Raw genomic sequence first — 27,923 nt, forward strand, 5'->3', positions numbered from 1 at the left:
CATTCAACGGTTGCTGGTCCGCTTGCATCTTCATTACCGAGCCGAGTGCACGCCGCATTTGCGTACACTTTGCTTCCCTCCCCTATTGTCGCCTAACAAACATCATCTCGACCTTTATTCATCTTTTAGACTAAAGGAAAAAAGAAGAAGAAGAAGAAAAAAAAGCGGAACTGTTCTATCGGCTATGATTATTATTATGATCTTTATGCGTTTCAGTTTTTAAATGCGCCAATCTGTATTGCAGAATTTATTGGTTTTCATATTACCGTGATTAACGTAACGAGATACGATAATAAACTTTATTATTGACGAAAGAAGATTCCGTTTGAAATTGAAGAGGTGCTTCATAATAGAAACTGACCGGGATTTTCATCCCCTTTATATTATATTATCGATGGAACCGCTACGCTATCGAATGATTGATCATTTTCTTTAATAAGAAGCGTGATGATGAGTGCTATCGATAGATAATAGTGCGAATACGTTAATGAGTGAGAATCTGAGCTCTAGCACCGTGGTAGGGTAACTCTACGATTAACGCACAATCGGGGATGATAAATTTTATACGGTACCCCCTGTACCCGAACATATTTAATGGGAAATTTCATGATGGTGCTTTAATCCGATTACGCGCGTGTGTTATATATTTATAATAAAATTTATTGGTTTTTCATATTACACGGATAATAAGTTTTTTTATTGACAAAGGAAGATTTCGATTGAAATTAAAGTCGCCTCATAATGGAAATTGAAAGGGATTTTCTTGTCTCTGTTGTGAGAATCGTTTTTATTCTTCTCGATAAAAGATGAATTTCACGGTGGACGATGAAAAGCGATCGATTTTCCTTCGGCTTTTTCTATCGGTATTCCCATTACAGCGATCTTTATTATCAGGGTAATAAACTCAGTTATTGGCGAATGAATAGATTGCGTTTGAAGTCAAAGACATTTTATAATGGAAAATAGGGATTTTTATCTTTTTTGTGTCTCGTTTGTTAGATGTGACAAAGAAGCTGCTTTTCTTCTTTATCGATAAACGAGGATCAACTTTTGCATAAATTATCAGCGAACGCAATAATTTACATTAACCAATCAAATAATCGTACGTTTAATATCTGATTGTTATTCTATAATAATACTTGTATTGCATCGCATATGAATATTTCCCCGCATTAAATTTCAAAGAGAGGATTATCGAACTTTATGGAGAAAAAAAGTGCATCATTGAACAGCTTTGACGAACAATACAGCGGCAGCAAAAGAAAGTTCAATCGCGTCCCGTTTGTTTCGTTATTTACGCGTAATCCCGCGTAAACATAGCGAGCAATAATTACGGACGGAATTAGGCGCGTGTGCGCCACAGGGGAGGACAGAGAGAAAAGGGGTGGAAAATTTACAAATTATAACGCCCGCAAATACAAGCTCGATCCCAATTACCTGGCAACACGCAGCTTGGCAGACACGTTGCAATTTATATTAAGCATTACGAAGCGCGATTACACTACCGTTCAAAAGTATGCGATCGTACGTCGCGGTTGGTTTGAATAAACTCCAATTTGTTTCTACTAATTAGAGAAACATAATTATCGCTTTAAATTTATGTAGGTATAAGTACTTTTATAAATGGTAAAAAAATTAGTAAAATGTGCAGTACAGTGACAAATCCAAGTGAGTTTCACCTTTTTAAATGGCACCATATATATATATATTTTTTTTTTTCCTAAAACTGTCATAATTCGATAAAGCCAAGTTCAAACGATCGTCTATTTTATATTTTATCCTGTTTTCTGTTTCGTCGAGCGTACATATCACCTAAGAGATGAAATATAATACTTTTGAGCGATAGTGTATAAGCGCCTCGTTGATTTACATGTAAATGCGGCGGGTATGTGGCTCGTTGGAAGTCGCGGAATGGTTAAAAATCCTGCATTGGTCAACAAAGGACACACGATTGGAAAATGATGCTTTGCATTCATAGCAATCGACGCGATGCGACGCGGCAGAAACGAACGTCGACGACCGATTAGCTGAAACTTCATCAGCGTCGCGATAATCGTGTCGTCGATCGCGACAGATATTCTATTTTCGTTGAATTAGTTGCCGTCGCGCGACAACCAATTACAGGAAAAATTCAATTAGCATTAACGTCGTTTCCATTAATCGCTTTACAGATTCGCCTGTCTCGATTCAAGCGCAACCCGTGAAACCGTGAAAACGTGAAATTTCCAATCGTACAACGAGTAGTGTTTCGCGTGAAAATTTCCCATCGATCATAAAGCAAAATATAGATACCCTAGTATCTCGAGGCAATTGATCAATTTCAAATTTTCCTCGGTAACATTCTAGTAAAAGGTCGGGATTTATTGTCGCGTGCAAACGTATCTTAACTTAAGTGAATGTGTGCTCGTCAATTCGTGTCTGTTTGAAACTGAATCCGTGCAAACGTTCGATGCACAAATAATCCAAGCAATTGTATACAATGGTTAGAATGTTTTCGTTGGCTATTCCATTTGTCTGGTAGTTTCGCGAGCGCCTTCGGCCAGATAGTGTACACAAAGTTGGAAAGTTTGATTAACAGGTCAGCTCTTTATTACGAAAAGCAGAGAGTCTCGCGCCAAACAATATACAGTTTGTTTTTGATCAAACTCCATTGACTCTACGTAACCAACGGTATCATCTCTTTGACCATATTCTACAAAAATGTTTTTCAAACGCGTCACCTTTTCTCATTCGATAGGTAGGAAACATCAGATGTCAAAAAGCTTTTGAGTTCTTCATGGAAAATATGACACGAGTATGTTGCAAATCACAAACGAAGGAACCAAGTGAACATTTTATTTCAATGCCTTTTCACTAATAATACAACCAGCTAATTTTCTATGTTATATACAACGTTGTATAAGCGTTTCAATTTGTCGAAAATCATATCAGAAGTAAATCGAAACTTACGTTTACAATTGTAAAAATAACTGTACAACATTTTCTACGAATATCGTTACACCTATCGATAGGTTTTAGCTAAAGCATCGGTTAACCCTTTTCGTTGCGTTACGTTGGTTCATTTTGTACGTACAGCTATCGATTGGTAAGCCATTAAAAATAAAGAATAAATGATTTAATAAAATTTTGCTATGGATTAATGAATGTCGCAAGAAAAGGGTTAAGATATATTAGCTACGCTTTATTTGTATAATACTTGATTTGTTACTTGCTCGCGTAGAAAATGCCGCTGAATGTAATAAATAACGACCAGAGGGTCGTTTAGTTTATCCGACCTTTTATATAATACACACTTAAAATTAGATACGATCGTAAAGTACAGGTACAGGAATTCTGGAAATAGTGTACGATCGTACGCATCGCAATGCGGTAGGTTCTTATTTTTCAAAGTTTATCAAACTACGTCTTACGTCTATTTTATCCGGATTACGGATTTTTGCCCGGCTTAATATCTACACGATGTATAGTACAAAAGGACGAATATCAAAAGTATCACTTCTAAATTTACAGAGCGAAGTAGCGGTGAAACTTATTCGTGCAAGTCGATTTCTACCCTCTGTAGAAGATCCGGCTCTGGAAACGAAAAACGTATTTGAAGTAAATCTTTTCAACAGTAATTTCTCAAAGTGTTTAAAACTATTTAATAAATGGATAGCATTTCGAATGATCGGTGACCGGTACCTAAAACGCGGAGCAACAAATTGAGAATGCCGATCACAGCTGACCCAGCGGTCAGTCAGCGCGTTAAATATATTGTCAGCTAAAAGAGCGCTTTACCGTTTCGATTTTCCTCGACGTACAGGCTCGCCCTTTGAGAACGTCTGCTATCACCAGAGTATCTGATCCTTGGCTCGATCCTTTGAGCTGAAACGTAGCTGGGGGTTGTGAAATCATCCGGACCGTCTTTGACGAGAGTGCTGGTCCTTCTCCTGCAGATAGCCAGCCCGATGATCACTCCGATACCGACCAGGATCAAAGCAACCGCACCTTCAATCAAAAATCTTCTTTCTTACCACGCTCGGTAAGGACACGTTATTATCGTTTATTCTACAGTTTGTTGATTCCAAATTAAATACTGGTAGTTCGTCAAATTGACAAAAGAAAAGGCAGATTTTGATCGAGGGTTGTGTCGTACATTTTTCTTGAGACACCCTATAGAATATATGTAGGGAATACTATTCTTTTTGATACTCGCCCTTACAATCCTTCAGTCTTCGCTCTCGTCTTTCATACCTACACACGGTCACATTCGATTACCGATTCCACATGCCAACTTTCGATCCCGATATCACTCTCATCACGCATGCATCTTGATTCAGAAGAACTGTCACTCGATCTACACATTCTTTTTTCGCACCTCACTCGACCCAATTATCAGTCGACCCAGACATTCTTAACTCGTATCCTACATACAGAATAAAGAAAAACAGAGGGAGGTAACATCGATTACCTGTACCTGTTAAGGCGATCACGATGATCATGTTCTCCGAGGTAGCCGAGGGTAGCGCCTTCTTCAGGTCTTCAAGAAACAGACCGTTCCTTTCGATCTTTCCGCCTATCGGTTCCACGACCCTGACGTGTTCCAACAACGCTGGCTCGCTTCTTCCACGTCCGTTCACCGCGTAAACGTACAAAGTGTAATCGAATCCCGGTTCGAGTCCGTGTAGCTGAAAATTTGGCGACGGATTCCTCTCCTGATATATAGCCGGCACCTCTCCGACCGTTCCCTGATCGCTCTGGGGTGCATGGAGGGTCGGTGAATTCACCTGAACCAGGCCAGGGCTCTTCGGGACGCCTCGAACTTCCAGTAAAAAGTACTGCGGGGAACCGCCATCCGCGCCAGGGACACAATTCACTTCCAGCGAACTGGTCTCGTTGTGCAGGGAACAGTCGAGCGGCGGTTGCGGTGGCTCTGGGAATCGTAACGTTTACTCTGTCAGAAAACGGTAGCTAGCTATTTTCGTAACATACGGGAGAGAAAGAGATTTCACTGTCGCGTGAAAAGGTGGCACACATGCGGTGTCTTTCATTTTTTCAATCGTTTACCATTAAATTCTTTTTATCTTCATAATTGAAATAACGAGTTAAACTCAAACTGAACGTTATAGAAAATTTATAAAACTCGTTAAAAAACAATCTATCGTGCGAGGTATGATATTTTAAACATTTCTGTTGTTTTTTTTTTTTTTTTTTCTGTCTTTCCTGTCAGTCTTTCAATCGAATCTATTCTAGTAGCGAAGGGCATACACGTACTGCCTGGCACGATGTTGAATATACAGGGCGTTCTTTGTCTGCCGACACTGTTGCTCGCCCAGCAAGCTAGAGTACCGAAATCGGTGTCAGCGGAAGGGGTGTACTCCAGAACGCTAACCAGCCCGTTATTCTGTACTCTCGAATTTGGCATCGGCAACACGTCGCCCCGTGTCCCGTTGTACGTCCAAGAGAATCTCACCGCGTCCGTTGGGACCGCGTCAACCTCGCAGCGTAACGACACCGTTTCACGCCGACCGGCTGTGATCTCGCGACCCTCGTAACCCACCTTGCATCTTGGTGCATCTGTCGGGAAAAGAATTTTCATTTCTCTACGATTCTATGATTCCTAGATATAATCGTTAAATAGTATACTAAATGCATTTTATGTCCGCCACGACTACTCCAACCCAGCGAATGTTGGTCACGCTTAATATTCCTGGGTGCCATTGTTCTGACTGAGATCGCGCCTCGAAATATCTCGAATCGAGCTACGAAATAGAAACCCTCTTTACGGGCACAGCTTCTAATTTACCGTCCGCCATAAAACGCTTCGCGGTTTAATTAAAAATCGGCGCAAAATTAAAAATACCCGAATAAACGATTCGCGGTTTGGCGAACTTGATAATTAAAAGAATTCCTCCTCCTTTTCGAAGTCGATTCAAAATAACACCTATGGAGTATTAATTTGCATACTTACACTTCATACGAATGAAGATCGGCGGACTGTGACCCTCGCCCACAGAATTGATCGCAGCGCACGAATAGACGCCCGCATGGGCCAGAGTCAGTATCCTTAAAGTTAACGTGTTCGTGGCTATCAGCGTTCCCCCAGCCACGTCGTGTTCCAATCGAGTATCCTGGAACATCGTATGTATACTTTCTTCGTACCGTCATAATGGTGTCGGCGAAGAAAGAAGAATATCGAAAAATTTCTTACGTTGAAGTACCAGATGACCCTGCTCGGTGGCGGGTTACTTTCCACGTTACAAACCAACTTGAGATCGTCCTCCTCTCTTAAAGTGTCCAACACGTATCCGGTAGCTAGGTGAACATCTACGATGGGCGCGTCTAAATGCAGAAAGCGAACGAAGACGATGTAGGATCGAGTTGGATATCCTTCAGCCGCGTTTCGAGACGATTTATCGCGGGACGATCAGGGAAAAGGACTCACAAGCGACGCTCAGTACTTTGGTTTGTTCGAGTACTCCGCCGGGAAACCTGGGATTCTCGGCTCTGCACGTTAATTCCTTCCCGTCGTCGTGCTTCCCCAAAGCCAGTGCCAGCTTGCTGACCGTGGAATTGCTTCTCTGTGTAGTGGACACGTTTGGTTCGCCGATCACCTGTCCAGCTAGCCTCCAAACGATCCTGGCCGCCGGAGAGCTTCCCCAAGTTTCGCAACGGGCCGCGATCGGTCTGCCAGCGTAAATCTGATCCTCGCTCAAAATGATCTTCACCACCGCCGGTTTCACTGCGAAACGAATCATATTTTCTTCTGCCAATCGGTTGTCTGTCTAATTACCCTCCGACGAATTACGAGGACGGTTAATTAATTTAAATAAGAGGGTGAGAAGTAATTCGGGACCACACGTGGTATCCTAGGAAGTGTGCTTCTCGTCCGGAGAAAAAACTCATCTAGTTCTGATTCTTGCTCTCAGCCAGTTTCGTTTTTTGTTCAAACACGTGGCAGCGAAAGGATTAAGAACGTCGTAAAGAATCGGGTCGGCCGATAACGCGAACGCATTTAATTACGTCGAATGTCGAATGAAAATTATTCTAATAGAAATTCTTCCTAGTTTCTTTATTTAGAAGTAACACTCTATTCCGGTGCGGTACCGTACATCCTGCGCGGCAAGAAACATCCTTCTTATTCATTCGAATGTCCTGCGTTTTAGACGTCGACGAAGAAGAAAGAAATTTAAATATAGTCAGAACGAGTGACCCGCGGCGGAAGCGAGATGAATTCCAACGATTTCGCGCGGACCTCCTTAACCCCTTTGACGGTCGTATTTCGTGGAATTGTCGTTGAAAGTAAAAATACGCGCGGTTCGGATGGCGAGCACGTGGCTGTCCCTCTATTCGTTATTTTTGCCGCGACGAACCTGCTTAAGGGACTCGTCCTTTTTAACAATTTTTTGCCAGAAAGATCGTAGATACGCGTACGCCTACGCGTGTACAAAATCAATGACGAGGAAAAGAACGCGTGGACCAGCGGAGGAGTAACTTGTTACTCGTCTTCAGCGCGTGTTAGGATTCAAAGGAACGACCTTGAAGAACGCGCGCGAATCTTCGTTCTATTTTATTCCCGCCAGATGTTACGCTCGCGATTACCGTCACACGTTTCTTTCGCACATTTCGCCGAACGAATGGAGGCCATAACAAGATACTCACGATAAATGTCTAGAGGTACTTCGCGAACGATCGGGGATGCCATAGGCGGTGATTGAGCTCTGCACTCCAACTTCGTGCCCCATAACGAACGCGTCACTTTGTCGATGAACAGGTGGTTCACCGTGAATTTACTGGGCGATTCGATGGACATCGTATCCACGACACCGTCCAATAATTTGCCGTCCTTCCACCACGTTACCATGGGCTTTGGTCTTCCTGAGGTGAACGATTGGATGATTAAAAGAAATTTGTCGATTCCTCGTAGGGCGGATCACGCGACGATGAGAAAAATAGGTTACTAGCTTTCCTTGTAAGAGGGAGAGAAAATTTACCTCCAGCCACCTGACACGTCAAAGCGAGATTGTAGCCTTCCAAAAAAGGCCCGCCCACTCCCGTTACTTCTCGTCCCTGCGCGTCGTATATCACAGGTTTTGACGGCTCCTCTGCGCAAAAAGAAAAAAGAAACAAAGAAACCAATTCGAATCGATCGAATCGAACAGATCGAACAATGCCGTTTCGCCGTTCGATAGGAAAGGTACTCACCGACAAGCGTGAGATTCACACGAAAATTTCTGGTCGGCGAATTGATGAAATCCACTCTGCACCTAAAGATTCCTTGGTCCTTGTAGGTGACTTTGGTAACTTTTAGCTTAGCTCGATGCCCATCGCCGATCTGGAAGTATGTCCTTTTGCCGAGGTCGTCGCTGACCGCCCAGTGAATGGCTGACTGTAAATCTCCGCTTCTGGCATCCAAACTGCGCACACGAACCAGCATTTTCCGACTGTACCTTCGGTGTTCGTCTATTATTCTTTCATTGATTTTAATCGATAAATCAGCTAGCAGATCCTGAACTAACGCGTCATTCGTTCTTCTCTATTTCTTTCATCCATCGCAACGACTATAGTTTCTTTCCAAGACGATCTCAAGATCAACGAATCGAGGTAACCGGGTTACATTTCCTGTGTCGATTCGTACGGAGGTTGAAATTCTTGGCCCGATCGACGATCGAAAGAGCGAACCAGCTACGTTGACGTTTCCGGGGAAAAAAAGATGCTGGTAAACACCGGTGGATCCCCAGTTGGCCAGTTTCGATGACTATCTCTAGCACGGGTGTCTATTCGCGGAGAGAAAAACGGATAGTTGGCAGCCGCACAGTCAGCGAATTTAGATTCCCCGCGAACGTTTGACCGTTACGCAACGTCCAAGAGAAAATCGCAGCAAGACGACGGAAAAAGATGCGGACATTCGCGCACGATTTCCGCCAAATTGCGGCGCCAGTCGCACTTTGCTCGTGGAAAGGAACACTCCTCTAACCGCTAATTCCGAGAAGAACTTTGAAAACTAGTAAGCTCGTTTGGTCAGTTTAATTTTCGAGAAAAATATTACTTCCTTTTATTCTCTTTCAAAACCAGCCGAATTCCGGAATATCACAAAAATAAATTTCTTTTTACTTTGGCTACAGAAAATGTAAACATCGAACGGATCGTGGCCGATCTTCCGTCCCAGAGGATTCCCATGCTTTTCTATCGCTAACGAAGAAAACGTTATGGGTACGAAAAGAAAATCCGACTCACGTCGTAAACGTAAACCTTTCGTAGCCACCTGTTTCGTGTTCGTCTCGCGTGTCATTCATTTCCTCTGTTCTATGTAGATATAATTTTTTTACGAGTGCCCTTTGACGGTTAGCAGCCCTAGTCCTAAAATCCTAAAAAGCTTCTCGTTTTTCCCTCTCTCTAAGACTCTAAGGCTCTATTCATTTTCGAGTAAAATTTCCACCCTATTAAGCTATGTCCAGCGATTAACAGCTAACTGGAACGGAGAACGTTTTATTTTACGGGCAAACTTGCTCCCATTCGTAAATAAACGAATCCGAAACCTATACACAGTTTACGAGTGTTTGTCAGCTCGAAACATCGATAGGCAGTTCTATTTTTGGTATTAAGAATTTCAATTCTGACGATCGATTGCCAACTCGAGTACAGCTCGATTCTTCTTTTTCTCGTTTATTTACGTTACGCGATCTACCTCAATTCGTCTTTCGTTTGGAACGTGACCTCCGCGAGAAATAAATGAACATCGGCCAATTTTGGACGAGGCTGCTAAAGAAAAGCCTTTGTCGATCATTCAAATGCAAGGAAAACGACGAGTTTTCGGTAATCGACCGCGAATCGTTTTATGGCGAACGATAGATTAGAAGCTGTGCCCGTAAAGAGGGTTCCTATTTCGTAGCTCGATTCGAGATATTTCGAGGTGGGATCTCAGTCAGAACAATGGCATCCAGGAATATTAAGCGTGACCGACATTCGCTGGGTTGGAGTGGCGGACATTCTTCTCAACGAATCGGTCCTCGTGAAAAGCACCGTAAACAGGAAGTTCAGCACGCAAAATGGACACGGAAAATGTACGCGTTCACCTCGGGATGGAAAATAAGATAAACCAACGGTGGCCTCTGAAACGTTACGCTCAGGTTTTCTCTTCGCCTTTGCTTTTCCTGCCAACTGAAAAATCCTATTTCCGAGATACTTGCGGAACAACGTGGATTTCCGCTTCGGCGTTAACATGCTCCCGCAGTTAAAATATGTATAGTATGTGATAGAATGTGTAAATATTAAATACGGTGGTACTTTCATTATTTTTTCACAGTGAAAAATAAATATCGTTATTTGAATTTTAAGGTACCTAAAGTGCGAACTACGTCAGGACAGGATTGATGCTAGGTACTGTCCACCGATGACAAGAAGTCTCGCGGGATGGCACAGGTGAAGCGCGACCAATCAGATTGCGTTATTCTCATGGGACTTTTTGCCATTGGTGAACAGTACTGTGCAGAGATAGAAAGATGACTAGCGGGACGGTAGAGGGGCGCTGGCCCTCGCGAAATCTCATTTTCCTTCTTTATCAGGCGTCGAAATTAGTATGCGACCGCATCGACCAATAATGTGCCCGAGGTGTGAATTACGCTTTCCTTCCGCTCGTCAACCTCTCATCTCTGCATAGTACTTTAATTGAATTCTATGATGTCTATACATACCTGTACAACGGTATCCCGGCAGAATCTTTAAACCAGAGCACCATGTTCACGGAGTCTGTTGGGGTTGGAGGAGTGACGTCGCATGGCAGTTCGACGTCCTCGCCCTCGCTGGCCCACACTAGCCTGAGTGGCGCTGTAAGAGCGTAAGTCGTAGAACCTTGAAAAGAATGTCCAGAGAAAGGATACGTTCGGTTATTGAAGCGTTAATTTTTCCTAACGAACCTCGAGCTACCCTTAACGCGATCGAGCGTGGTACAGGAGACGGATGCCAAGAAGGACCAGCGAGTTATCAATGGCATACCACGGTGTGCGTTAACACCGGTTCCGAAGCACGTGCGTAGTGTGCAGCCAAGATTATATCGTTTCTATTTTCTCCGTGGGTAAGAAACTTTACAGCATCGCGACGATTCTAAGTTTAAGTCACAGCAAATGAATACGCGATGATGCATCGTTCACCGGGCTGCACAGCGCCGTTTCGCGCCCCTGTCGAGGGAAGGAAAAATGACCGATGCTCCGATGGCGAGGAAAGATTAAAATCGACGCGATAATCGATCTGTTCGTTCTGTCGGTCGTTTTTGATTTTTCATCCTGCACGGCATTTTCGTGTTCGACTGGCGTAACGTGCCGATGAAAGACGAACGACCGAAGCTAGTTTGTTCGCCGGAGCCATAACTACAGACGCGTGTAAACGAGAGTCCGCTATTACGTAATTTTCCTTAACGTTTCGATCGATCTTCCTTTCATCGTGAATTCTTCAGAACCGATCGAAGCTCGTCAACTCGTGGGAGTAGATATTCGCGGTGATTATCGTCGATCGAGCGGTGAACCATCCATGAGGATGAATGTAATTACGTCTCGGAATAGAATTCAAGCGTCCAATCGAAATCAATTAAGATTTTAGGGAAGAAGAAATTCTGGGACGTAGGTATCGTTAATCGTTAATCGTTATGTAAATAATGCCGGTTGGCCGAAGGGTAGCCCCGTTATTTTTATATCTCCCGCGTTGGGAAACCACGCTTCCGCCGAGTCATCTATTTTCGTGTCCCTCCACTCGATCCTTTTCTCTACCCTCTCTTTTCGCTGGATCCAGTATCCATCTTTTGCCAATCGAATTCGCGGCCATCTAAAAATGGCCGTTAAAGTAATTTACGAGCTAGAAGTATGACGAGTGGAATAACATGAAAATACCAGTTGCCAGCTACGTCTGCGACGCGCATGCCTCCTGCGCAATATGGAATTAATTTACGAATTTTTATTACCATCTACTTTATCTACTGTCTACAACAGACCCTTGAACGTCACGTAATTTCCTGGGCATTGTTTTCGTACATCGATCGCATTCGAGTATTTTCTATGGCATTCCGTTGCACGACTTAGATCCCAGTTAAACTGAACGTGTACGAAACGAAGTTAATTTCTTAAGTAACTTCTGATGTGTATTTATGAAAATGAAACAGAAGAAATTAGTACCACAGGAGTGAAATTCGGAAATGACCCGAAGACCGAAGGTATCTTATAAAATTTTCTTCGCTTCTTACTTCATGATAAATCGAAAGAAATCATTTAGAGGTAGGTCTTTTAAGAACATCAGCCGATCGTTCACGCGAATTCCACGATATTACTTTCAGTTTTATTAAACTCGTGTCGACAGTGTGCTTTATCTCTTTCTAATCTTACCCTCTCCTCTCCGGTCACGCTTTAGTTAAAGCGAAATTTCATTCTCGCGTAATGTTACTTTCCCTTACCAACACCTGTTGCTATCCTTCCCCAGAAGAAGTTCGGTTTTCCAATAAAATTCCAACTGTCACCACCTACGCTCCCGATTCGACGGTTGTTCTCGCTGCTTTGGAATCGGCGCAGCGCTTCCCTTGTTCCCGGAGCTTATTGAAAATCCAAGGCCGACGTTAAAATCAATCGTACGCTCAAAATCGTGGAATTCGAGACGGGGCTTTTTCGATTACCCGCCTGAAATATGAACGACGATAGATTTTAACTTCGAACGCTCGACTTTTAAAATATGACAGATCCTTTCGGCTGAAGAAGGGTCTTCGAATTCGTATTGGAGATCGTAAATAAATTATTTGAAACAGAAACGGGATATAACACTTCGGATACTTTGTTGTTTGCAGATTAAACTGTTCCCTAGTACGCGAAGATAATTTATCACTTGAATAATCATTTTGAAATAATTTTCTTCGACCGATGTCCAGGTGTGCCTGTCGATGTTACCGAAACCGAAACCGAAGCGTTCCATATTTCATCTGTGAGTCTGTAATTATTTCAAACGACTCCTCCCACTACTGACTGACCAACTGATTTTTAACATCGAAGCTATCTTTTATTAATGATCGGCTAGGAATCACTTTGATTATTCGAGAATAAAAGTCGATGGAATTCATAAGGCGTTTATTCGCATTTAACAACATCATTACATATCTTAAACTTCAAACAAAATTTCTGTACATTTTTTTTATTCCAACACGTAGATACAATCAAAGTGATCTGAATTCTCTGAGGATTAAATTGTACTCGAAGAATATTCAAGAAATTATCAAATGTTCTATTACTATCACCGAGAGCGCTCTTTCAGGCTTATCCTCTTCTAGGGGTTGCCGAGAGACAAAGGTCTCCCTGTATGATCACTCTCTATGGTAATTTCATCGAGGCTGTATGTTCTGGCCCCCATGTGGCTCGTCCATTTCGTTATTCAAACTTGGTTCACCTTAAACGGTCATTTCTTACGCCACCCTAATATGTGGCATGAATAAGAATATTCACGATTCTCATTGTTAAAAGTGTACGTAGATATAAAGAAAGTTTCGCGTGATAATATTTATAGCTATAAACGTGCACAGTTAATACGTTCCTCGCAAGTTTCGAACAAGTTTCTCGATCTTCCTTCGATGCCTTTAAAAGTTTCAAATTTTCAATCCCGATTATTCCCCTCCGTTTCGTGAAATCCTTTGATCCCTTTGCTGAAAGCATGCCGGGTAAGATTCGAGTACTTTGAGTTTGGTTCGTGAGAAAATTTGTAGCGCAATTAGCGAGAGAAAAGAAAACGTCGCGATGATGTTCAGAGGAAGAGAAAGCGTCGGGGCCTCTTTATGTGCTTTCGTTTCGCAGAAAGTGTTGCTTTCAGAGGTAGGCTCGTTTCAGCTGACGTTTACCGCAAAACAAACAATGTAAAGATCACCGCGATACCTACAGGAGCGATGATGGATCGCCAAGTGAGTCGACATTGTATTTACGTTTTCTTCCCCAAATATTTTTCTTCGAATAAAGAAATCCTCGACGAGCTTATTATTCGAATGAACGATAATATGTATGTATATACTATATACTATATACTATATACATTTCGAACGGAATTCGAAACACGTCGAACGGTTCTCCTTGAATTCCTTCGAACTTTGAGTGCTCTGTTTCGGGCGTCCGCTCGGTTGAAAGCTATAAACGACGCTCGACGCATTCCTCTACACTCTACTCCCTTGAAAGAGGAACCTTAACCCCTTAACGCACATATTTTCTCTCCACGTTGCAGAAAATCATCCTGTTCTATTTTTCCTTTCCAAGTGTCTCCTAACTTTCTAGGGTAATCTCTTTGTTCTAACCGAGGTAATTTACATTTTTATCGTAATAAAAGGGGGCAGAAGTTATTTGTTCCGTTGTAAGGAAGGGATGTTAAAAACTGACCATTTTTGTCCGCGGAAACCAGGAATTTATGCAGGACACCTTAAAGTAACTAACGAACTTAGTAACTGTAAGAAATGAATGTAAATAGATAGGAAAGAATGATAACTTCGTGATAATTAAGATATTAATTAGCTTTATTGAAGTGCCGTATCATATGGGTCTGTTTTTACTTTGACGACGAATCTATTAAGCCGAATAAACCGCTCGTTCCTGGGGGACAAAAGTTTGCGCGTTCAAGGATTAAACTTGAAACATCCTAGAATGTTCCTATGGCTTTTCATAAATTTCGAAAATTAACCGCACCACCGAGAGAGCTGACCGTGACAGATGCCTAGAGGGATCAAAATGAAGCGGCGCCTTTTTACGGCGCCGAAAATAAATCGCGCAAATTCTTTCGCTTCGTAAGCAGTCCGTCGACTAAAATACACCTTGGTAAATTCTCTATGGAACTTTCTATCTTTCCATTGAACGCATTAATAATTCCATGGACACTTTAATACAAGATAAACGTAAATAAAGTGGCTTATTTTATCATAAGTAAACCGTTCGATCTTCCGCAAACTTGTTCACACGTGACACGTTAAAATTCTGCAACGCAACGTCGCATTCTATTAATTCTCCTGCATTCATTTCTAGTTCCGGAGCATCCGACGTGTCACTCCGAAACTTAACTCGTTGGCTGTCACGATACAACAGCAACGATCCAGGATACGATCGCTTCACGGTTTAATCGATACTTTTCGCTTGGCTCGATTAAATTATCTCTCAAGATAGTCAAGATTCGAAATATCGCAACACTTGTGATGTTTACTTCTAAATATAAATCGTGCGGGTGTAAGGCGTTCGCGATGGTTTATTTAAACACTTCCGGCTACTGTCGATCTACGCGTAACCATCAAACTTTTAACTTATTTAAATCGGGCCGAGGTCAGTGTGCTCGTTCGGTCCGAAATAAATTTCCTACCGCTTCTCATAATGGGTTACTGTATGCATGGAGTATAGAACGAGCAACGCCTATTCAAAACAAACTTCTTGCGTTAATTACCTAATGGAAAGTTCGTGCTATATTCTCGCGATACTGATGAAATATCAGTTAACACTTTATCGTACAAGAATGATACGTTTTTTGGGGGGATAAAAGAAAAATTTTGAAACAACTTACCTTTGTTTTGAAATTCAGCCGAATCCTCGGTAGCTGCATCTACTCGACGTGCTCGAGGTAATATCAGTAGTATCAAACTTGTCAGAAACACGTGCCCCGACGTGCACCGCATCTCGAACCGGCAGGCGTGAATCAGGTGTTCGAGTTGACGCGCGAACCACCGCCACGTCTGCTTCTCGCCTCAGGGACATTCGATCGTTCACGATCTACGTTCTTTCAAGAACGTATTTTATGCCAAGATCGATCAGCGACGATCTTCGTGGTGATATTTCGACTCGCGATTCATTGACCACACTGTTCGACTCTTCGGTTCTTCATCGCGAAGATATAACGCGGAACGCATTCTCGCTAATTTTCCTTTTTCGTGAAAAAAAAAGCAAAACTTATCAATCTTTGCAACTTAATTACTCCAATCTCTGATATTTCGATCAGATTAATCGGTAATTATTATTTCTGTTAATATATCTTGCAAGTGAGATCGCCTCCACTCGACGGCTCTTGCAACTTTCAATGGTGATAGTGGTGTACTTTCCAAGAACGTCGGTGCAGGAACCTTTAGCAATGCGATTCGTTACGCAGGGTTCCTTTTCTATGGACTTCCTTTCGACTTTTGCATGCGTCCCCCTACTCCTGTTCCTTTTTCATTTTTCTGATCGACGTTAGACGTCACACCGTGTTTCTTTTTAGTCAAACCACGTCGTGTCGGAGCAAAATTTTTCGATTCACGTTTTTCTTCGCATCTAAGCGACACTCGGATCCTCCTTTCTTCCTTTTCAACACACTCCGTCGTTCTCTCCTTCAATTTCTTTCGCTTTGTCAGAATTTCCTAGCAACAATCTCAACGTTCACGTCTCTAGATCCTTCTTCTATTTTCCGTGTCGGATTAATTAGATTTCTCGAACGAATCTCTGGTCGTCAAATTCGCGCCTACGCCTGCGCGCGCCTCCTCGGAAGTTGCTTCGGAATCTTTCGAAACGCGAAAATCGTCGAGGAAAGAAGAAGCAATGAAACTACACAGAAACCATAAAAAGAAAAGGAAAACGTATCCAACTCGCGGTCGTGGTGCATCTATCGAAAAGGAACGAGGCCGACGAGCAACGAACGCGTTCGAGAAGATCGTCGTCGTCGGCAGCGACTGCCACAGAACTAAAACCAAAACCGAAGACACGCGTGTAGTCGCCCCCACCTAGTGCACCCTCCTCGTGCACAGGCCGTAGGCACACGTCCGTTTAACCCGGCCCCAAGAACACCAACGCTTACACACGCATACACGCACACCCGCTCGTTTAACGACCAACCACTCACGCTGCACTCCTAATGCACACGCGTCTTAACGCATTCGCGCGAAGATGCACCCGTATGCATCCGTGCTAATGACGCGAGCAAAATCCTTGCAAAGTCCAGAGTATCTATCAACTGAAAGCTCGTTTACTTCGTATTCTACCCTAGGTCCTTTCTGCACCCCTCGAATTGTCAACGACCGTGCGTGCACAGGTACTGCGCTCTCTATGCACTTCTGCAGCAGCATTTTCCTTTAACAGGATTGGAACATTGGAGAAAATGTTGTTAGAGATTGGCAATTGCAGGAAATCATTTTGGGCATTTCCATTGTTTTTCAAATCAGCAGGGTACCCATGAGCTATCTCTCAGATTGTCAGTTTCAATTAATAGGAAACGATTTGCAAGGGGTTTGTTTCAGAGGGTCACCGATGACTTTTCTTGAAAATTCGTCAGAGTATATTGGCTTAACATGGAAACACGCAAACGAGGTGAACTGGTGTTAATGGTGCTAAAACAAGCGCACCTTAAGGTACACGCACGAGGGAGGATAGTTGGAAACGCGGGCGTTACGCTTCGCCGAGTGTTTCTGGCCGATCCGTTTACCATTTACCTCTCTTTCTCTCACTCTCGGTCTGTCGTTGACTCGAAGGCTGGAAGGGGACCAAAACCGAGTTTGCTTCGGTGGAATAAACGCGGGGTGAGTTTCTGGCGTATCATCGTACAGACGATTACGCGAAGCGCAGGGGGGGCTGAAAACGTTGGAGTTCGTTCGAGGGTGGAGTCGGCCAGCATCGACGAGGGTCAAGAATGCGTCCTGAAAGAACAAACTAATGCTCTTTCTTCTCTTAATTTTTCTCTGTCTTTTAATTATTTATATTATATTACATTCGTTACCGTAGGGAGTGTAATTAGAACAAAATGGATAATTTTTCAGTTTACATAATGAATCTGTTAATCGAACATAAGAGGACAGGTTTTACCGTGAATACTATAATCCAACATGTACCACTTATAGAGGATTTGGTGTAAATAATTTATGTGAACGTCGATGCGAACGGGAGAATTTTTGGTTGCCGATGTATATTTTCGTTCCTGTTTTTTTATTTTCTTTTCAAAAGCAACGCGCGTCGGAAAGAAAGAAAGAAAGAGAGGGATCGCGTTGTTATTGAAGGCTCGGTAGAGAGGCATTATATACGTACGGTGTTTCTAATGTCACAGTACGGTTCGCGGCGAATATCTATTTTCGGTGTCCCTCGTTGGATACCGACACCCTCTTTTTCACCGACCGCGTGCACCCACGTGAATGCACGAATCTGGAATCGTCAGCGCGAATCGAATCGCGAAAACACTGTCGACGGCTGAACTTTCTCAACTGTCGAACGAGAAATCAAAAGATCAAAAGAATTGACCGTACTGAACATTTATTTAAGAGTCATGAAAGAAATAGTTGGGACAAAAAGTAACATTAATCTCGTATAACTTAAGGGAAAAGAAAATCGTACTAACTTTCAAACAATTAAAAACGTTCAAACACCCTTTCGTCAGCATCGTCTAATTAATTGAGGTACGTAATTAATCACTTATCAATTTAAAGTTTAGCCTGTCCGATAATGAGAAAGAAAAATCTGTAGCGTATCTTGTTTCTCTTGTCCAGAGTCGTTTGAATGTTGTTTCTAGCACGACCGCGTTTATTCGTTGGTGAAAATCTCGTTGAACTATATCCACTTGGTTAGGTACAATTGAACACGATGGATTGTACGCTCGAGCACTCTGTCGGCCACTTGAAACTTTTGCTAGCCGTTTTGTATTTATTCTTCGTCAAGCTCTGCTTTTGCCCCTACAAACTAAACAATTCCATCGTTTTTACTGGCCGCTGCTTTTCCTCTTCCGTGTTTCGAGTGCTACCAATAGCTAAATCGACTTTCATAAAGTGCCAATTGACGCGACGCGACGTCTCGTAACTCAGTTCGATTCGATTCGATTCCCTGGTAAGGGAGCGATTCAATTAGCAACGACCTGTCCTAAAAGATTAAACTTTCGAATAAGGATCGAGTCACGTGCTTCTTATCTGATCGCTGCACCGATAGATAAACATTCGAATAGACAGTTGTAAGTTTCTTTTTCTAGAAAATCGATCGTGAAGGTTTAAATTAAATTGATGCAGAAATAGTATCGAGTCGGGTAATTTTAGTACGATCTTCACCTTGTTCTTTTCAAAAAATTCAAGGGTATATAAACAAACAGGGTGAAATCGGAGAAAACAAGAAATGATTTAATAACAGGGCACACATCCAATATCCTCGAAACGTTTCTCGAATTGCATTTGTCGCAGCTGCCATTAAACCAGCCCCCCTCAGTCAGCCGCCGCACCGTTCGAATCTATCGCCCCGCCATCGCGCCGGCAAAACGTGTCTGCGAGCCACGTTATACCCGACCTTTCTCTTCTCCCTTCTCTCTGTGTATCATGGAAGCCGAATTCGGCGCGAACGAGTGCGGTTCGAGAGAAAAGACAGATCGATATCCATAGCAACCACCCTCGAATGGATAAAGTACCCAAAGTCAGCTTCAGCCCTCGCGGAACATAAATAATAGAATTGTAGCAGTAGACGTAATTGTTAGACGTGAATTGCCGCGAAATTTATGGCTGATGAGCCCGTAGGTGGTCATTAAAGCTTAGAGGGGAGTCTGGCGTGGCCACGCTGGCCACCGTGCAACGGTACTTCAATTTATTCGAATAAAGTTATTAATCGTGAAAATCGTGGCTCGAAGTAGACGCGACAGGATGTGCCCGATCGTTTAAAAACGGTCATCGTGATAAATCCTGTCCCCTGTTCAACGTCTGTCACAACATAACCGGCGAACAGCGAGTTTCTATATTTTTTAATTAACCCCGACGATGGTTGATCAACGAAATAAGTTCATAGGGACGCGTAAGCGACACTCATCCTTGATTTCCTCGGACGATAAATCGACCTTATGCGGGCCACCGACTCGACGCTTCCGGTCGACCCGCCAGACCTCTCGAAAATTGTTTCAACATCTTCGTAGATCCTACGACTCTTGATCGATTTATCGAAAATTTTTTCGAAAGAAACTTTGCGATCGGTGAATCGAGGAAAATCGGATGGTACGATTACTCATCGTTTTACCTCGAATCAATCTAATGGCAAAGAGTTTCGGCTATTAAGTGACTCACTGAAACGTACATACGTGTCATGGTTCCGCGTGTGTACCGATGACTAACGAGAATCGAAAGCGATCGATATTAATCTGAATGCGGCGATACGGAACGAACACGCGGCTCGTTTCCCGCCCATTAATATTTATGGATTATCATTCTTGTATCTTTCGAACGGACAGCATTGTTTGCGTATAGATACAAATCGATTCGGAAAATTCAACTCGATACTCGATAGTTTACAACCTCGATGGACTAGCCGTTCATTCGATCGTTTGTGCGCGCTGTTTCTCTGCGAGGGATGTTACCAGCGGATTGTTACGTACATATGTATCAATGACCGGTGATTCCACTCGACTTCCGAATGCAGTCTGATTAAATCGCAATACTTAGCAGCACCTGGGATAAAAATGAAAATCAATGTTCAACACTTGTACGTAGAGAGGTATAGGGTTATCCAAATTAAGTGTCACATTTTCAAATTGAAATAAAACGCAAAGTATTTGATTTTCGTATGGTTACTTTATTTTAATACAAAGTCTATTTTATGACATTAATTATGAAAATTAATATCATTCAACGGTCCTTCTTCGCTTTTTTTTGCGAGCTTGATACGTTTGACCAAATTTAACGAACGAGTAATTTTTCACGAGGAAGAGACACCAATTGCCACCAAGATCGGATGATTTAACACCATTAGATTTTTTTTATGAGATTTATGGAAAATGAAGTTTACGCCAATAATCCAAAGACTATTGACGAGTTGAGCAACAAAATCACAGTCGCTATTGATGAAATTGAATTTCACTTCTGTGAAAATATAATGAAAAATTGGGTGAAACGCATCAGGCTCGTGAAAAAAAGCCGAGGAGAACATTTAAATAATATTGTCTTTGATAATTAATGTTATACAGTATACTTTGTGTTAAAATAAAGAAACCATACAAAAATCACATACTTCACGTTTTATTTCAATTTGAAGATGTGACACTAAATTTGGATAACCCTATATAATGCTTGCTTTCGGAGAAAAAGGATGTATGTAGGAAGTGAAAGCATCAAGCAAGAAGGGAACTAATCGTGGTTATTCGCGTTCAACGTTGTATCGAGAGGGTGGATGCTGTAAGGCATAGGCACACCCTATTCCAATCGTAGTAGCACCCTGGCGTCGTTTCCACGAGGGGACACCATGGGCCATGGCTTATCGATCTGTTGCCTCGAAAAGTAAGATCCAACGGCTCGTGTAGGAGGATGAGTCATGGGTTGACTATCGTGACAGAAGCGTATTATTTTTATGGTGTTTTCGCGTGGCCACCATGATTCACGTGGCTCCGATGCTTTTCCAACACCCTTCGGAGAACGCAGACCGCCATAGTTTCCTCTCTTTAACGACTCTCTCGCGAATGAATAGTTGAGAAATCCCAGAACGATGGCCCATATGGAATCGTAGCAATTCTCTACCGCCGTTGCGCCGCCGCGCCGCCGCTAATTATTCCTAGCGGTTCCTGTGGTTTCGTTTAATAGGAAACATTTGTTAATACCCGAGGGAGCCGGGTTGACTGTTCTCTAAAACCGGGCCACGTTGTGCCGTTGGTTGCCTTCCGGTTTTTGTTACTTTGTTCAGAAAAGAAACGGGCTTCCTAGAACGAGACTCGAGGATCGTTTCAGTTTGATCTGTCCTCGTTGAAAATGAGCGTTCCGTGAAACGCGTTTCTCGATGATAGGTGGTTGCGTTCCGGTACGAGTGGCGATATCGAATACACTGCTTCCGGAAGCAGTCGTGACAGAATACTTTCGCGTATCTGTTACATTAATTCCTTTCGTTCTTTAACACATTCGATCGTTGTTTCATAATAATCAATTTGGTTTTTTAAAAGTCGTAATAATGTTGGATACCGTCATAGAACAAGTAAATATTTTTACTTAAATAGTAAATTTTCAAGTAAACTCGAAATTCTGTCTCCAGTCACACTATCTATTCCTTACTCACTATCCCTTAATCATACGCTTGACCCTTCGAACATCAGTAATATCCAAGAATTCCTATTGGTCCTAATCCTCATTCCCACCACTTTCAAATTCAGACTTCCGACCTTTTAAAAACAGTACCAGAGAATTTATCCCAGAGAATATAATACGAATTAGAGTCAGAAGCAGAGTATTTTGAAATAACGTAAAGAATCGCTAGCTGTAGGAAACTATTCTAAGTGTATAAATGTTTCATCTGAAACTGAATAAAGATCTCTCTGTCCGACATTTCTCTACACGATAGAATATCTTGTTCAAAATATCGATCCTTGAAGAGTTCTCAAGTTAACACTCGAAACACTATTGTGTGGAGAACATAGTAATATACACGATTGAAATGACCTATTGAGTAAATATGATAGAAAGAAGTAACATCTTCTTGTACGTCGATGTCGCGTTATTCGATAGAAACGATAGCTTGATAAATTCACAGGAGCAAATAAAATGTGTAAACAAAAGTAAAGCTTTCCGCGTAGATTCGTGGAAAGGAAAGAGTTACACTTTGAGAACGAGGAACACTTTGTTCGAAATACCGCGTGTACTAATGCATCGATAAATCTCGAAATCGTGATCCATTCGCGCGTAGCCGCACGTGTCTCGATTCTGTCACATTTCTCGGCGAGCTCTTTTTCCTCCGCATTTAGCGACCGAAACGATCTTCTCTTCTACCGCGCCGCTCGAGAACTCGGTAAATAAACGCTGTTATAAAAACGGCCGGCATAACGAGATTTTCGTGAAAAATCAAAGGAGCGGAAAGAGAGAAGCTAATTCATTTGGGATGCCAGAAAAATTCCTGACCGACAAAAAGTCGAACGAGCTCCATGGGAGAATTGAATTTCAATAGCGGCCACGTGGATTCTACGCTTGAAATTAAAATGCACGCTAATGAGGTCGACGGATTAGAACGTTAATGAAACTCCACGATTTTTCGACGAATTTTCGACAAGGAAGAAGATCGCACAGAACTTTTAAATGGACATGAAATAATTTTAGTACAATGAAATTGACAGAGCGCAATGTTAGATGACCAATCGTTCTTCAGCTTTCAATTGAACGAATACTTGGGGAAGAAGTTGTTGAAGATGCGTCTCTGTTGGCAAATACGAGTAGTTCTGCTTCGAATGGTAAAAATAGTAAAAATGTCAAAAAAGGGACAACCAGAAAAGGAAGGAACAGAGAGGCGAAAGACGAACAAACCTAAATAGCATCGCGTCGCGTTCTCTGTCGTGCGTATCGTGCCCAAAGAATTCGACGTTTCCGAATGCTTGGAGTTTTCGCGAAGATATTGGAATTCTTGTCGCGTTCTAGTCGCGCGTCTCGTCACCGAATCGTGCTCATAGGAAAGAAATATATTACTATTTGCGCATAGTGAAACAAGCGACCGCTGTCACCTGGGGTTGTTTCTCCTCAGCAGCGTTTCGTGAAAATCAACTCGTTCCGAGCGGAAAATTTCAATGTTACGTGAACGTTTACGTCAAACGCAGGTACTGTTCGACGATAAAGAAAAACAGCCTTAGGGTTCGTGGTTCATGGTTATTAAATGAAATATATTATGCAATCCTAGAGCGGTTGTAGTTAGAAGGAGCGGGTTACGTACGCTAGGTTTGCTGCTGAGCTAAAGAAGGAAACGAACGCTTAGGAAAAAGGAACAGTCGGAGGTCGAAGAGAAACGGGGAACGAAGGAATGTCGCGATTTTATTCCAGGTTGGACAAAACATTTCCCAGCAAGCTCGCCAAAATAGAGGCGTGCACCTGTTCCAACAGAAAAGGAAGATTTCTCTTCGTATCTCTTCGTCTCCATCTCGCGATCTTCAACCTCCTTTTCTACTCCTCTATTTCCTCCGTTTTCTCTTCGTTAAGGCACGTTTCCACGTGACAGTAAATCGCGATATTTAATGCTATAACAGTAAGGAAATATCGTGACATTTTCGCGTTGAAAAGTACAAGTCTCTTTTACGGTCGAAACTTTTACGGAAAGTATGCCAACCAATGCGACGAGATTAAACGTCGCGATTTATCGCGACGCGGGAAAAGATACCTTTACCTCTTACGTATATGGCCCGCGTTTGTCCGGCTTCCTTTGCTTACTTTTCCTTCCCTCCTTTCTCATTTTTCCTTCGCCCTTTCTTTTCGCCCAAAGATTCCCTTTTCGTTCTCACGACCGTTTTCGTATACGCACGCTCGTCTTGTTCCTCCCGCTCGTTTCCTCCTCTTCCAGCGACGCCTTTTCTTGCTCGTGTATACACCATAACGCTATTTCCGTCGGGCCACGGTGAAAACGGTAAGTCCGTAAGTCGTAAGTCACTTAATGCTAGTTGAACATCGAGCCTCGCGTATCAAAGGGGACCGTTTTAACAAACGGTACGTGCTATCGCGTTGAATGATAAAAGCCGTGCACAGCCTGTTATCGCGATTCGAAGTACCAAGGCGAGTACCAAGGAGGATCCTTAAAAGATTCGAGGATTTAAGGATTTTCAAAGTACGTTACTTAGAAAGAGGTACCGCGATTTATTATTACTATCGTTTGATGAAATTTTGGCGCAGCGACCTTCCCGCTGAGAAGGTAACCGGAAAACCGAGTCTGCTTCGAGGAACGGCTCTCGATCTAAAGAGGCCGACCCAGATATTCTGCGTTTCAACTGCGATTTAAATTTTAGCGACACGCGTTTCCCGAGGAAGCACAATTTTCCGACAAAATTGTTTGCGCTTCGACGACCGTCGCGCGTGCAATTCGCAGCCTCGAATTCAACGAGGAACGAAAACGAATTCTCGCCTCGTGTTCATCGGGGGTTTTTTTTTCCTTTCCGTCTATCTTTCGTGCGACGACACGGAGTCGAACGAATTTCCCATGTCACCGTGGACAGATTCCTGCCATATGATACTGTTTTGACCGATACCGTTTGCTACCACGCTAGAATCGTAGAAGAAAAACGATGGATCGTTGAGAAACCGTGTTCGAAACACGAGGGACGAAGATGGGAGGAAGCATTCCCATGGGACCGGCGCGCCACGGCGACGGGAGAAGTTTCTTAAAGTGACTGGAGTCTTCTCTGTCAAACAAAAGCTTATTATATATTAGCTCGTCCCGGTTTGATGCGAAGACATTTCTCTTGCAGTCGGACGGAAATGGACATGTTTGTACTATCGGAAGCTCCGACTGTCTTTTTATTCTCTCTTTATAGTGCTATGTATTACAGAGTGAAACGTGACGCGAGGATAGATGGGTGGCCATATCGTGAGATACGTGGAAATCTCACTTGCTATAGGGCTGTAGACCAGGGGTCAAAGATTTTCATCCGGCCCCCCAATTTTATTTATAAATATTAATTTTATCAAATTTCATGATTTAGTTACACGACAACGATTCTTCTATTGTTCTATTGTGATTTGGTACATTTTAATATACATTTTCCAATATAAACTTTACACGTGCAATGTAAATTAATATTCTAATAGGATTTCAATAAGATGTTTTTAAAAATTTCAATCCTGTCCGTTTCTCAAAAAGTTTGCTGACCCCTGCTATGGACTATCCACCGCATCTTTTCCTTGTATCATATTTATTGTAATTATTACAAAGTTCCGGGGAGTCGTGTTACGTATGTAGTTTGGTAAAAGCTTGCAGAACATAGAAATTGGATGACCAGACTCGAAAAGCGATACAATGTCGAGGGGAATCGAAGAATGCATCGGTATCCAAATATAAACGAGTAAACGGCACGGTCTACAGGCTGTCTGGTTATTTATCCCACTTTTCCGAGGTTATCCGGGGAACATTTGGCAAACGGTACCATTTGTTTCGCAGGATTGCCGCTTCCGGTCGATGGAAAAATGTTCCGCCGATTCTAATTTTCTGTTGGCGCGACAGATTCGATTCGTGAGCCAATATGATTTTAGTTTCTCACTCGTTACTGAAAACTGAACATATGTATTGTTCACCGATCACAAGAAGTCCCATGAGAATAACGGAATCTGATTAGTCCAATCCCACCATAGCTTACACGTACTTTCAATCCCGACGTATGATTGGTCGAAGCGGTTACGTTTACTATTTAGACTCGTGTAAAACTACGGGGTTAATCGATAGTAGGAGTAAGGATTTTCCAAGGGAAGATACTTAGAAAATAGAAGAAAATAAATAAAGTACAGTAAGAGTTTTGTTAGAACGACTAATAAAATAAATGAGGTGAATGTACGCGATAAACCGGAAGAACGTTATTACATGGATTCATTGGTGTAACGTAGGTAAATGTTCTTTGATTCAACGCCGCCGAAAGGATTAAAGTTGTTGGCATGCTAAGTAGCTATACCCATTACGAAGACGTTCTCGAACGACGATATATCTCGTTCTGGTTACCTAGCAGCTACGGAAAATACACTTTATTCGTTGTATAAAGCCCTGCTGAATTATCGGATTCGGAAAGAGGTTGGAGACGGTCGCAAAATACCATTTACGTGAGTGCCGGCACGTACATCGGTCCACCAAAGGTAAGGTTAGTTATAAATACATCCTATTCAGAAATAGATCTCGGACTGGTGCAACCGCAAACCGCGAATCGTTCGAAAGATTTCGGAATATTTGGATAACTTTGTATCGGACAATGACCCGAAAAAGAAAAGGCTATCGATGACATGTTTTCAGCGATTCGAAACCAATATCTTATGTATTAGATTCAATTTTTCAATGGATCTAGTTTATTTTTGTAACCAATACAACAAATAGGTGGCCAGTCATTCGGGAAATATATTTTAGACATAAGGCACAGAAAATTCGACGTAGACATCATTTTTAGAAATAACTGTTTAACAAACTTGTATTCACAAACCTATATTTTAAAAAGGACGCCGTAAATTAAAACATTTTTTTATTCGTCGCCAGCGCCCTCTATACAGAAACGACGGAAACTACTCAACAACTTACCGACCATCGGGGATAGTCGGTAAGTCGATAACCAGCTTCAGGTAATTCTCAACAGGTAACGCTAGTGTTCTCTTATTTCAAAGACTAGACACGTCGTTGTTATCAAGGGCTTTTGAATTTGTGCCCTTCTTTCAACACTAGATATGACAGCTTTACCACCAGTACAGGTGGGGCCGTCAGGGCCTCTGGCGTTGGGAGTGGGGGCTCCAGACGCTTTTGCACGCGGCCCAAGTAAAAGCCGGCACCGGGTGCGACCCCCGGTGTCGGCCACATGCTAGGTACTCCAGGTGGGCACCAATGTGCCAGGCGTGGAGAACTCCGGAGTAATACACATAAGGTCCTGCATCTCACCTTTAGCGCCAGTGTCGGTCGCCGTGGGGTTTTAGTCAGTAGGAATCTGACACTCCCCCGCCGCCCACCCCCAGGGGACGGTGGGGGGTCTTATGTAAGATTTCCCCACGTTAAAAAAAAAAAAAAAAAAATATTTACAGCCACTGATTCGAGCACCGGTAGCTGACTGCTGCGACAAAAGGGAACGCCATAGCTGATAGGGCACCGTTGTCAACCGTAGAGCAAGGTGAAACTCCCTCAGTCTTGTAGCGACCGCCGAGGGACGCAGTTCTATCTGTTAAACATACATATACCTTCATTCTATTTTCTGCGTTCATTTAATTTGCTGTATTTAAAAAAAATATATATATATATTTACACCTCCGCAACCCTTATATTACGCCATTCTCTACACCCATGTATTCCTTATATTTCTGCTTTCTTTATATTCCTGCGTCCCTTACATCTCTGCATCGCTTTCATTCCTACATTCCTTACATTCCAGCCTTCTTTATATCCCTGCAACCCTTACAACTCTGCATTCCTCACATCCCTGCTTTCTTTATATTCCTGCATTACTTACATCCCTGCATCCCTCATATCTCGCCATCCTTTACATCCATGTATTCCTATGTATTCCACATACATCCCTATACC

At 42.6% G+C, this 27,923-nt stretch overlaps 1 protein-coding gene across 7 annotated transcripts; it reads right to left on the minus strand.

Annotated features, from left to right (window-relative positions):
- Positions 1 to 581: 581 nt before the first annotated feature.
- Positions 582 to 16,935, minus strand: side (motor axon guidance molcule sidestep). Of its 7 annotated transcripts, none has more exons than XM_076691408.1 (12): positions 15,529 to 16,935; positions 10,674 to 10,830; positions 8,185 to 8,423; positions 7,974 to 8,084; positions 7,642 to 7,857; positions 6,425 to 6,721; positions 6,191 to 6,321; positions 5,951 to 6,110; positions 5,254 to 5,556; positions 4,451 to 4,912; positions 3,778 to 3,987; positions 582 to 3,573 (listed from the first exon to the last, which is right to left on the minus strand). In XM_076691408.1, exons 1-12 carry the CDS (start codon positions 15,638 to 15,640, stop codon positions 3,530 to 3,532), a joined length of 2,442 nt encoding a protein of 813 aa, XP_076547523.1. In that variant the 5' UTR covers positions 15,641 to 16,935; the 3' UTR covers positions 582 to 3,529. The 7 variants fall into 7 exon arrangements, with proteins under 7 accessions (XP_076547523.1, XP_034177898.2, XP_034177902.2 ...); XM_034322007.2 differs by having other exon boundaries at positions 8,185 to 8,429; XM_034322011.2 differs by having other exon boundaries at positions 8,185 to 8,429; positions 10,674 to 10,806; positions 15,529 to 16,934.
- Between the last annotated feature and the right edge of the window lie 10,988 nt (positions 16,936 to 27,923).

Source organism: Osmia lignaria, chromosome 12, assembly GCF_051020975.1.
Source record: "Osmia lignaria lignaria isolate PbOS001 chromosome 12, iyOsmLign1, whole genome shotgun sequence".
Lineage (NCBI taxonomy): Eukaryota > Metazoa > Arthropoda > Insecta > Hymenoptera > Megachilidae > Osmia > Osmia lignaria.